Genomic DNA, 12,684 nt, shown 5'->3' with positions numbered 1-12,684 from the left:
AGGGATAGGTACAGGGAGGGTTTTTAATAAACGAAAATATAAGTTTCAGTTTACAAACAGGGAAGATTAACGTTTTAAGAATTGCCGATCTCATACACATTATTTAGTGATTTATAAATTCTTAAATCACTATTTGTAAACGAAATTCTACACAATATTTCTATAAACGATAATACTGTTTATCGTTTACACCACACGCCCTTTTTTCCCGACGCCCTTTTTTGATGTACGCACCTGTAGCTGCCTATGACGGGTAAGGCATAGGTGACAGCTGGGCCAGCCAGCCAGCACACTTGTGTTGCGGTTAGGTGGAGGTTTGTAGGTTCATGGAGAGCAAAGTCTAGGGTGCCAGGACTTCTGTGCCTATAGGCTCCTGTGAGGTAAATCTGGGTATGGTTTCCTCTTCACTATGATGATGTGTCTCTCCATCAGTAATTTAAGAGGTGGGCAGATCCTGATTGCGTCTATTGCTTATAAAACAAACATTAAATTTATTCCATGTTTATGTCAAGTACACATCACCACATCCTGATTTAGAAGTCTGGAGATGGTTGATGAGAACAATAGAAGAATGACTCACATCATCTGGCTGTTTTGCTGGCACTCCCCAGGAATCGATGAAAGGTTTTTTTACTCTGCACTTTTTTTAAACAGATATCATGCATGTGGCCTATAGCTGAACCCATCTTCATGCTTTAGGTTCTTTCAGTAGATGACCTATGGGCATTTCTGGGCACAGGCAATCCAGGCAAAGGCCTAGAACACCCTGTAGCATGCAGGGTGCAATACTACATCCTTTGTATTATTAAAACTCAGGCATTCGGCAGTGCACAGCTCAGTATACTCTAGCTTTCCATTGTGTCCATAATATATATTCCATTTTTTTCTATCTATCCATCTATTCTGTCTGGAGAGGCGTAACTATGGAGGGGGGGGGGGGCAAGGAGGGAACTTGTCCTCGGGTGCAGCATCTGGGGGGCACTGTTACAGGTTTTACTTTCTGTAATGCGTCCTCATCGGAGAGTTTGCGAAAGAGAGAGGAAGCATCCGATCTTCTTGCGTGCTTCCTCCTGGTCTCCCCCCGGAGTTTTGTTTTATTTTATCTCCAAGCTGTAATCAGCGCTTGATATATTTGCATTAGTAAAGTAGATCATGTGTATTCCTATATATCCCCCAGCTTTTTAATGACTGGTACACATGATGCAACTTCCTGTCAGAGATGTCGCGAACGGTTCCCGAACCGTTCGCCGGCGAACATCTTTGCATCACTGGGCCTTCTACTACTTCCGGGTCGCTATGACCCGGAGTAGTACGCCTGTGCTGCCCGACGGAGCGCGTCCTAGATCGCGCTCCTGTTGCCAGGCACTTTCTGCGCATGTGCATGACGTTATGAACGACGTCACGCTCATGCACAGAGAGTGTCTGGCAACAGGAGCGCAATCTAGGACGCGCTCCGCCGGGCAGCGCAGGCGTACTACTCTGGGTCATAGCGACCCGGAAGTAGTAGAAGGCCCAGAGATGTTGATAATTTGGGGCATGTCCAATCTGCTACTGATGGAGAACAGGACCAATTTTGTGCAGTGTTGATCTGAAAATTGATCCCATTCTTGATCAGGTGCAGATTGGACATGCTGGAAATTATTCTAAAACTCAAACATTTCTGGGAAAGCATGATGGACTCTCTTGTGGTTCACACCTTGTCACAAGGGGGCACAAAAACTGTTCCCGGGTGCTGAAAACCCTAGCCTCTGTCTGTTTGACCTTCCTCTTCATGACCACACTTCCATTAATGGATGAGTACGGTCCACATCTGCACAGTGCAGGGTCATAACTACAAACCATGGGGCCCCCCAGCAAAACTTTGGGGCCCCCCAATGATGACAGCCTTGCCTTCCCCTGGTGACCCTCACAGCTTGGACGCCCATCTTGCAAGAGTTATAAAACAAGTGTGGACATCGTAACCTTCTCACCCATAACAAGTTTTGTTACAAAAAAGACCTGATCTGAAAGAAGGACCTCTGCATTAGAGGAAGTTGAGTAGGAGTTGGGCCCCCTTACAGCTCTGGGCACCCCCTGCCATTACACGCCTGGCACAGTGGCACGAAGGAGGCAACAGCCATGCCCAAATGACTTTGTGCTACTGCACAAGCTTGGATCGTACCTGTGCCTGTGTGCCCATGCTTCTGCAGGGACGGGAGCATGGCTATAAGAAACATAAACAGCAATTTTGCTGAAACAGAAGGTGGAAAGCTTCTGAACTATCCATCTACTGAGGTATCTAGTTTTCTTTACAACTTCAAGTACGCTTTAAAGATCTAACGGCATGCTTGGAACATAATGGGCAATGATGTGATTGCAGTCTCATGCAGGCCCCACAAGGAGAAAAACCCAAGGTGTACGTCAGGTCTTCAGTCTTCAAAGCAAGGCAATACAGGATACTCACCCCGGGAAACAGTGCGCTGCGCTCATTATCCACTGGGGGGCAATCAGAGATCCTCCGCAAATGAACATCCCATCGTAATACAGAGCGACTTGCCATGGCCACTCCCCATCTGCAGCATTTGTCCCGTTCACTATGCGGCTAGAGACCAGTGGAGATCCACACATTGAGGAGAGAGTGAGAGGCACTGCAAAGAGAAAAAATACAATCAGTCTATAAACCAATCAATCTGCCAATAAGGGTGACGTTCCATTACGAAACAATGTTACACCTGTGATTTTCACACAGTAAATATAAACACGTTTATCTGCAATTTTTTTTGAATGCCTGCACTTTATTTTTCAGAGCTGTGCGTCTTTATGCGCATTTCTGCATGTTTTTTCCCCCCTGTTTGAAAAACACGTGCAGCATGCAGAAATCAACCAACATCTGGTCAGATTTATTTTTTACGTGTGAAAATTTGTATACGATGGAAATATATCTATAGACTTTCATTGACATGTGAGTTTAAAATGCATACTGTACATTCTCATGTAGTGGGAATGCAGCCTTAAAGGTTAAATGAGATGACATGTGACATGATGAGATAGACATGGGTATGTACAGTGCTTAGCACACAAATAACTATGCTGTCCTCCCTTTTTTTTATCTGCCTGAAAGAGTTAAACATGTGTATGTGGCAGTTCCTGTCTGAGTCAGGACTGGGTCAGACTACAGTGTGACACTCACTGATAAGAAATTACAACTATAAAACACTTTCCTAGCACAAAATGAATTCTGAGAGCAGAAAAGAGATAAAAAGGGACAATAGTTCATAGATTTTAACTCTGGTCTACTTCAATGAATGTGTCATTAAGAAAAAACAATAAAACAGTAAAAAAACTTTAAAAAGTAGATTTAAATATAAAATAAAACTGTGGAATGTATTAAAAAGTCATTTTTAGGCGAAGGAGGATAGATACAATTATTTCATTAGTTTATTTTCACCTCGGGTATCCTTTAACCACTTGAGGACTACAGTGCTAAACCCCCCTATAGACCAGGCCATTTTGTGTAAATTGGCCACTGCAGCTTTAAGGCCAAGCTGCAGGGCCGCACAACTCGGCACAAAAGTGATTTCCCCCCCCCCCCCCTTTTCTCCCCACCAACAGAGCTCTCTGTTGGTGGCGGGGTCTGATCGCCACCCTAGTGTTTGTTTTTTTAAACAAATATTTACATCCTTTATTTTCTTATTATTTTTTTTATTTATTTGTTGTTGTTTTTTTAAAACCCCTCCCTCCCCCCAGCCAGCCAATCCTGGCATCAGCTGTCATAGACTTCTGCCTATGAGAGTCGGTCGCTCCCTTAGGCCTCGTTCACATCAGGGCCGTTTCTGTGCGCTTTTTACAGCGCACTGCCCTGTGCGATCAGCAAGGTATTTACTTTCCCATGTAACTAAATGCAGCTGGTTCACATCTATGCGCTGCGCTGAGCAGCGTTACAGAAACGTAGGGTTGCATGCATTTCTCTGCGTTGAGCTGGAAAGCGCACATCAATGCAAGTAAATGGGTGCGCTTTTTTAGCGCATAGAAGCGAGTACAAGCGCATAGAAGCGCATGCGTTTTTTACCCCTAATTGGAGAAAAAAAATACATTTACATACAAAAACAAAGTTTTATTGACAACTGCTGCTGGTACAACAAGCAAAACGTGCTTTAAAGAAGCGCAGCGCAACGCACAGAAACGCGCACTGAAGCGCGCACAAGCGCATGTGTTTTTTACCACGCGCTTTCACACGTTTTTCAGCGCAGCAGGTGTGAACGAGGCCTTAGTGTCCCAGGGGGACAGCTGTCCCCAGTACAGCGCTGCTGCAGATCGCAGAACTGTACACAGGTAGTTCGCCGTCTAACAGTATCCCGAGCGGCGATCACTGCAGCGTGCGCGCGATCTGCTGCAGGAGCCGTCCCCATGACTTGACGCCAATTGGCGTTAGGCGGTCCTGGGGCTGCCGCCGTGTCCATGCCCCTTGGCGTGACGCTGTCGTTAGGTAGTTAAAGAGGAACTGTAACCAAGGATGGAACTTCATCCCAATCGATAGCTGATACCCTTTCTCCCATGAGAAATCTTTACCTTTACTCAAATAGATCATCGGGGGCTGTATGGCTAATATTGTGGTGCAACCCCTCCCACAGTGTGATGTCAGCACTTAGGTCCTGACATCACACTATGGGAGTCTTGTTGCATCGTGGGAAATAACAGCTGTTTTCAAATGCCAAGCAATCAGTATCTCCCTGTGTGCTTATGTTTTATCTATAAATAAACAACCCTTTAGCCTATCACATTTCTAGGGTGTGTGCTTATAGGTAATGGCATTTGGTGCTGTATTATAAAAATAATTACCCGCAGGCTGATTGTGGATCAAACAACATGAACAAATTACATGGCAAATATCAATCATTTCTTGATCTCTCTTCTATTTTTTTACTTCTCACTTAGCAATGTATTGATTTATTTTTTTATTTTCACAAAATTTCCTCTTTAACGTGTCCCATTTATGGTAAAATCTCCTGAACAACTTGATTGGTCGGTAGTTTTGCTGCTCCATGTTTCCATCATTCTGTTTATGTTTTTTCCAAAATGATCCCACTAATTGGATTATGTTATATTTTTTGTCTCCGTATGCGTGCTCAAATGATCGTTTCTGCAAATATATTGCAAGCGCTGAGCGATTTATAGAGGTTTTTTGAAATGCTTTTACAACCGCTTTCTGGGTGAGTTTTGCTTAGAAAAGCGCTTTTCTAATCGCTTTTGTGGAACGATTTATTTTTTCACTTCCTGACGTCAGTCAAGAAGTGAACTCTTTGACCAGGAAATAAATAAATAAAATGTATTTATTCATAAAAGTGCTCGGGAAATCGCTTTTCAAAGCGCTTTGCGATTTCCCTATACTTTGTATTGAAAAGCAAATGCTCAGGAAATGGTGCAGGAGCCGCGTCTGCGATTGGAAAGAAAGCTCATCGCTCATGTGAGATCAATCACATAGAGCAACATTGAGTAGTGCTTTTAAAGCGATTTTATAAATTGCCAGCACTAAAAAAAAAATTGAAAATGCTCACAGTGTGAACAAGCCCTAAATGGGCACCTTTAGTCAATAAATAGCACAAATAAATAAAGGGATTGCAAATAAAAGCCGTGCGCACTGCGCAGGCTCTCACATTTTTATCAATTAATGAAAGGAAAGAAAAAGGGAGGAAACACACAACTTGCAATACTACCAATCACCACCAGGAAATTAAAGAAACAAAAAAAAAAAAAAAAGATATGTTATTGATTAACCCTTTCGGGACCGGCCACCTAACCCCCCTTCAGGACCAGGCATTTTTGCAGAGGGGAGGGGGGGGACGCATTTGGGGGGTCAGGCAGCCGGATCCCTGCAGGGTCTGGCTGGGCTGTCTCCCCCCTGTGTGGCCAGGTGCCCCCCCTTGTCAGCAGCAATCACGAGCCGCAGCGGATCCCTCCACTCCGGCCGACATCTCAGCTCCTACTGCTAATCAGTTCCGGGTCGATGATGTCATCAAGCCGGGACCCGGTGCTGACATCAGAAGGAGCAGAAATGCCGGCAAGAGCAGTGGGGGGCGCTGATCGTCACGAGAATGGCAGGGAGGTGAGTGGATCCTCTTCTTTCCCCCCCTGCTGCCGCAGCTGTCAAATTGATCACTACGATCCGACGGCGATCGTAGTGATCATGTGATCAGCAGCCATACGTGATGGCTGCTGATCACTGAGGGGATATGCCAGCTGTCATATGACAGCTTAACCTATTTTGGTTCCTGGACGTAGTTTCTACGTCCAGGAAACATGCACGCTACCACACGCTCCCGCGGCCGATCGTGCGCGTGCACGCGCACTCCCGGCCGCGGATTCGGTAGCCAAGGAATCAATGTATCGGGCTATGGAGCCCGATCACTGATTCCTCTCCCCCGCTGAAAAAGCGACAGCTTCTCTCGGAAGCTGGGCTTTTTCTGGCCGTCTCCTTCCCGATGCGTCTCTCTAAGCGCGTGCTACGCTTAGAGTGACGTCATGTAAACAAACTCATGGCCGCCATCTTGTGGCCAAAAAGTAATACTACACCTGAAAAAAAAGAAAGAATTAACACACATTTACATTATAAATCTATTGTTTACCTCCCACCCTCCCAAAAGTACCCAAATAAAATGTTTAGTATATAAAAAAAAAACCATTACAATTAAAAAAAAAAAAAAAACATGTAAATATTTACCTAAGGGTCTAAACTTTTTAAATATCAATGTAAAGATGAAATATTTCTATATTTTTTTTATTTTAAACTTGTTAATAGTGATAGATGCAAAATGGAAAAAATGCACCTTTATTTCCAAATAAAATATTGTCGCCATACATTGTGATAGGGACATAATTTTAACGGTGTAATAACCGGGACATATGGGCATATACAATACGTGAGTTTTAATTATGGACGCATGTATTATTTTAAAACTATAATGGCTGAAAACTGAGAAATAATGAATTTTTCCATTTTTTTCTTATTCTTCCTGTTAAAATGCGTTTACAGTAAAGTGGCTCTTAGCAAAATGTACCCCCCAAAGAAAGCCTAATTGGTGGCGGAAAAAACAAGATATAGATCAGTGCATTGTGATAAGTAGTGATAAAGTTATAGGCTAATCAATGGGAGGTGAACATTTCTCTCGTGAAAACCACGGAACCTGAATGGGTTAATCTCCCCTTTACGGTGCGCACGATCGCATCGGGACGGTTCGTTAGCACGGACGTTGAATCAACGTCCAGTCAGAGTGGTAGCACCACCTGCTGGACGTTGATTTAACGTACTTGGTTCCCAAAAGGTTAATAATAATAACTATAATAATAACGGACATATAATAATATGGTAGGAAATATAACTATGATAGGATTAGACTGTTAGCTCCTCTGAGGACAGTCAGTGACATAACTATGTACTCTGTAAAGTGCTGCAGCATATGTCAGTGCTATATAAATACATAAAAATATGGTAGGACATTAGGCTATGACTATGGTAGGATTCGATTGTGAGCTCCTCTGAGGACAGTCAGTGACATGACTATGTACTCTGTAAAGTGTTGCAGAATATGTCAGTGGTATATAAATACATAATAACTATTTGACTATGACCATAATAATAATCATTGTTCTGAAGTTATACTAGCTCCAGCATTCTCAAAAATTGCCACAAGATGTCACTGTAGGAGTGATGAAAGAACCCTATTTACAGTATTTCAATATTCAGTAGTCATCAGTTATGAACCTCTGTAACTGATGACTAGTAAATCTGTTCATAACTGATGACTAGTGAATCTTGAAATAAATAGTGTTCTTTTAGACTCCTACAGTGACATCTTGTGGCAATGTTTCAATGATTCAATTGGCTGTTTTTCTCAAAATGTCAAAAGCACTGCGTGTAGCACTTTTACAGCGACTGGCTATTAGTATGGAAAAAAACTTGTAGTCCATCTTTAGTCCTTTTGGTGCTGGGATTTACTGTGAGGAGTTAGGAGGTGAGGTTAGTGGTAGGCAATAAGAAGGGCAGGAAGGGGTTGTAGTTTGTCAGCAGTGGTGCTCATCCAGATTCCGGATATCTGGGTAGCCCGGATATCCAAACTTTTTTCAGCTATCCGATTCAGATTCGGATTCCAGATTTTTTTTTCAAATCCGGATAGCTATCTGCGGATATTTGGTCACATACCCGGATATCCATAGATATTCGGCGGATATCCGGATCCGAATACTGTAACTAAGGAGATGACATCATTGAGCCAATCAGAGGGCTCCCAGCAGAAGCCCTAGCAACCAATCACAGAAGGGAACCTTGGCCAGCCCCACCTGACCTCATTGAGCCAATCAGAGGGCTCCCAGCCTAAGCCCTGGCACCCAATCACAGAAAGGAACCCTGGCCAGCCCCCACCCCCCACCCCCGTGGGTGCCATGATGAGAAATCTCGTCCTGTGTGACTGCTCAGTCACTGAGAGACATGCTGCAGTGCTGCTGGCCTAGCAAGTGCTGTGTACAGTGATAAACCTAAAGCTGTTCAGTGATTAACCCGTTCACTGTCACTACACTATTGTGTAATGTTAATTAGCTTGATTTCATTCTGTGACAGTCAGAGTGTGTGCTGCATGAGGGCTGCAGCTGCTATGTGTCTGTGTGTGTGCTGTGCACAGACCAGGCCAGCTGCTGCAGTGTTGGACAGCTATTAGCCTTAGCTAGCTACAGTATAGGTTAGGTTAGGGATTAGGGAATAGGATTACTGTTTTATTGTGTAGTTAGTACTGTAGTACTGCAGTCAGTGCTAGTAGTTGTTAGAGTAGGAGTACTACTGTGTTAGCTTACTACAGAACTCCTGTGCTGCTGAGCAGTGCCAGTGTGACAGTGTCTTCTCCTCTTCTGTCTGACTGTCACTCGGCACTTGGCACATGGCCCTTGGCACTTGGCACGTGTAACGTGGCATTTGGCACTTTGCACGTGGCACTTTGCACTTGGCACTTTGCACTTGGCACGTACCAAGTGCCACATGCCACGTCCGGCATGCTCCTGACAGATGTTGCACCTGCTGCTGCCGCATTGCCCTACTCCTGCTGCCTTTGCTGCTCCCACCGCCAGGGTGCCAAAGGACACTGCTGCTGTGCTGATACCACCTATATTTAACCCAAAACAATTGCTGCATAATTTTTTGGAGGTGTCTGGGCTGAAAACTGCCACTGCACTTTGCACGTGAAGTGGCACTTTGCACTTTGCACGTGGCACTTTGCACGTGACGTGGCACTTTGCATGTGGTACTTTGTACGTGGCACTTTGCACGTTGCACGTGATGTGGTACTTTGCACGTTGCACGTGATGTGGTATTTTGCACTTTGCACTTTGCACGTGACGTGGCACTTTGCACTTTGCACGTGGCACTTTGCACTTTGCACGTGGCACTTTGCACGTGACACTTTGCACGTGACGTGGCACTTTGCACTTTGCATGTGACGTGGCACTTTGCATGTGGCACGTGCCGAGTGACAGTCAGACAGCAGAGGAGAAGACACTGTCACACTGGCACTGCTCACAGCACAGCAGTTCTGTAGTAAGCTAACACAGTAGTACTACTAGTCTAACAACTACCAGCACTGACTGCAGTACTACAGTACTAACTAGAGATGGGCCGAACGGTTCGCCGGCGAACGGTTCCAGGCGAACTTCGGGGGTTCGCGTTCGCCTGGACCAAGCGAACTTTCCCGGAAGTTCGATTCACCCCATAATGCTCTATGAGGGTCAACTTTGACCCTCTGCATCACAGTCAGCAGGCACATTGTAGCCATTCACGCTACACTAAGCCCTAGAGCCCCACCCCCCCTTATATAAGGCAGGCTCCGGCGGCCATTACACTCACTCGTGTGCCTGCTAGAGACAGACTAGGGAGAGCTGCTGCAGACTTGTTCTCTTAGGGACAGACAAGAAGGCTCTTGCCTTCTTAGCTTGCTCCTAGCTGAATCTTAGTGCTATAATAGCGCCCCAGAACAGCTCTTTTCAGAGCTCATCCTGCTCGTGTGATCAATTTTTTTTTTCTATGTTTGAAACTGACACTTGTGTTTTTTAGACAGAATTGCTAATTCATACTGTGTGTCCCACTGCCAGCAGCAGCAGCAGCAGCACATTCAGTGACTACTACCTGTGTGTGTGAGACACTTGTGTTGCTTAGACAGCATTGCTAATTCATAATGTGTGTGTCCCACTGCCAGCAGCCCACCAGCATTCAGAAGCACATTCAGTGACTACCTGTGTGTGTCACAGGGAGCTGCACATTGTACTACCCACCCAGTACTGCATTTACCTACTACTAGTACCTGTTGTGTTTAGTTAACCCACCTCATCACTGCATACACCTACGTTTGTGTTGAGTGAACCCACCTCGCTGCACATAACTACCTTTTGTGTTGAGTGAATTTGCCTCACTGCATATAACGACCTTTTAAGTTGAGTGAACTCACCTCACTGCATATCTACCTTTTCTGTTGAGTGAACTCACCTCAATGCATATAACTAATTAACTACCTTTGTGTTGAGTGAACTCAGCTGACTGCATCTAACTACCTGTTGTGTTCAGTGAACTCACCTCACTGCATATATAACTACCTTTGGGTTGAGTGAACTCACCTCACTGCACATAGCTACCTTTTGTGTTCAGTGAACTCACCTCACTGCATATAACTACGTTTGTGTTGAGTGAACTCAGCTGACTGCATCTAACTACCTTTTGTGTTCAGTGAACTCACCTCACTGCATATATAACTACCTTTGGGTTGAGTGAACTCACCTCACTGCACATAGCTACCTTTTGTGTTCAGTGAACTCACCTCACTGCATATATAACTACCTTTGTGTTCAGTGAACTCACCTCACTGCATATATAACTACCTTTGAGTTGAGTGAACTCAGCTGACTGCATCTAACTACCTGTTGTGTTCAGTGAACTCACCTCACTGCATATAACTACGTTTGTGTTGAGTGAACTCAGCTGACTGCATCTAACTACCTGTTGTGTTCAGTGAACTCACCTCACTGCATATATAACTACCTTTGTGTTGAGTGAACTCAGCTGACTGCATCTAACTACCTGTTGTGTTCAGTGAACTCACCTCACTGCATATATAGAGTTGGGCCGAACGGTTCGCCTGCGAATGGTTCCATGCGAACTTCAGTGGTTCGCGTTCGCGTCCCGCAGGTGAACTTTTGCGGAAGTTCGGTTCGCCCCATAATGCACCATGAGGGTCAACTTTGACCCTCTACATCACAGTCAGCAGGCCCAGTGTAGCCAATTAGGCTACACTAGCCCCTGGAGCCACTCCCCCCCTTATAAAAGGCAGGCAGCGGCGGCCATTACGCTCACTCGTGTGCCTGCGTTAGTGAGAGTAGGGCGAGCTGCTGCATACTGTCTCTCATAGGGAAAGATTAGTTAGGCTTAGCTTGTTCCTGGCTGCATACCTGTTCTGTTCAGTGAGCCCACCATACCTGTTCTGTTCAGTGAGCCCACTGGATACCTGCATACCTGTTCAGTGAACCTGCCACTGCATACCTGTTCTGTGAACCCACCACTGCATACCTGTTCAGTGAACCCACCACTGCATACCTGTTCTGTGAACCCGCCACTGCATACCTGTTCTGTGAACCCGCCACTGCATACCTGTTCTGTGAACCCGCCACTGCATACCTGTTCAGTGAACCCACCACTGCATACCTGTTCAGTGAACCTGCCACTGCATACCTGTTCTGTGAACCCACCACTGCATACCTGTTCTGTGAACCCACCACTGCATACCTGTTCAGTGAACCCACCACTGCATACCTGTTCAGTGAACCCACCACTGCATACCTGTTCAGTGAACCCACTACTGCATACCTGTTCAGTGAACCCACCACTGCATACCTGTTCAGTGAACCCACCACTGCATACCTGTTCAGTGAACCCACCACTGCATACCTGTTCAGTGAACCCACCACTGCATACCTGTTCTGTGAACCCACCACTGCATACCTGTTCAGTGAACCCGCCACTGCATACCTGTTCAGTGAACCCACCACTGCATACCTGTTCTGTGAACCCACCACTGCATACCTGTTCAGTGAACCCGCCACTGCATACCTGTTCATTGAACCTGCCACTGCATACCTGTTCTGTGAACCCACCACTGCATACCTGTTCTGTGAACCCACCACTGCATACCTGTTCAGTGAACCCACCACTGCATACCTGTTCAGTGAACCTGCCACTGCATACCTGTTCTGTGAACCCACCACTGCATACCTGTTCAGTGAACCCGCCACTGCATACCTGTTCAGTGAACCCGCCACTGCATACCTGTTCTGTGAACCCACCACTGCATACCTGTTCTGTGAACCCACCACTGCATACCTGTTCTGTGAACCCACCACTGCATACCTGTTCAGTGAACCCACCACTGCATACCTGTTCAGTGAACCCACCACTGCATACCTGTTCAGTGAACCCACCACTGCATACCTGTTCAGTGAACCCACCACTGCATACCTGTTCAGTGACCCCGCCACTGCATACCTGTTCAGTGAACCCGCCACTGCATACCTGTTCTGTGAACCCACCACTGCATACCTGTTCAGTGAACCCACCACTGCATACCTGTTCTGTGAACCCACCACTGCATACCTGTTCTGTGAACCCACCACTGCATACCTGTT

At 45.7% G+C, this 12,684-nt stretch overlaps 1 protein-coding gene across 1 annotated transcript in view; it reads right to left on the bottom strand.

Annotated features, from left to right (window-relative positions):
- LOC137525511 (serine protease 33-like) overlaps positions 1–12,684 on the bottom strand; it is a 117,146-nt gene that overhangs the window by 76,435 nt on the left and 28,027 nt on the right. Inside the window, exon 2 of the mRNA XM_068246636.1 lies at positions 2,444–2,627. Coding sequence (XP_068102737.1) covers positions 2,444–2,627 — 184 coding nt within the window. The remainder of the gene's footprint in view (positions 1–2,443; positions 2,628–12,684) is intronic.

Source organism: Hyperolius riggenbachi, chromosome 7 (genome assembly GCF_040937935.1).
Source record: "Hyperolius riggenbachi isolate aHypRig1 chromosome 7, aHypRig1.pri, whole genome shotgun sequence".
Taxonomy (NCBI): domain Eukaryota; kingdom Metazoa; phylum Chordata; class Amphibia; order Anura; family Hyperoliidae; genus Hyperolius; species Hyperolius riggenbachi.
Note: the sequence above shows the minus strand (reverse complement) of the source record. Positions and strands in the feature narration are given on the sequence as shown.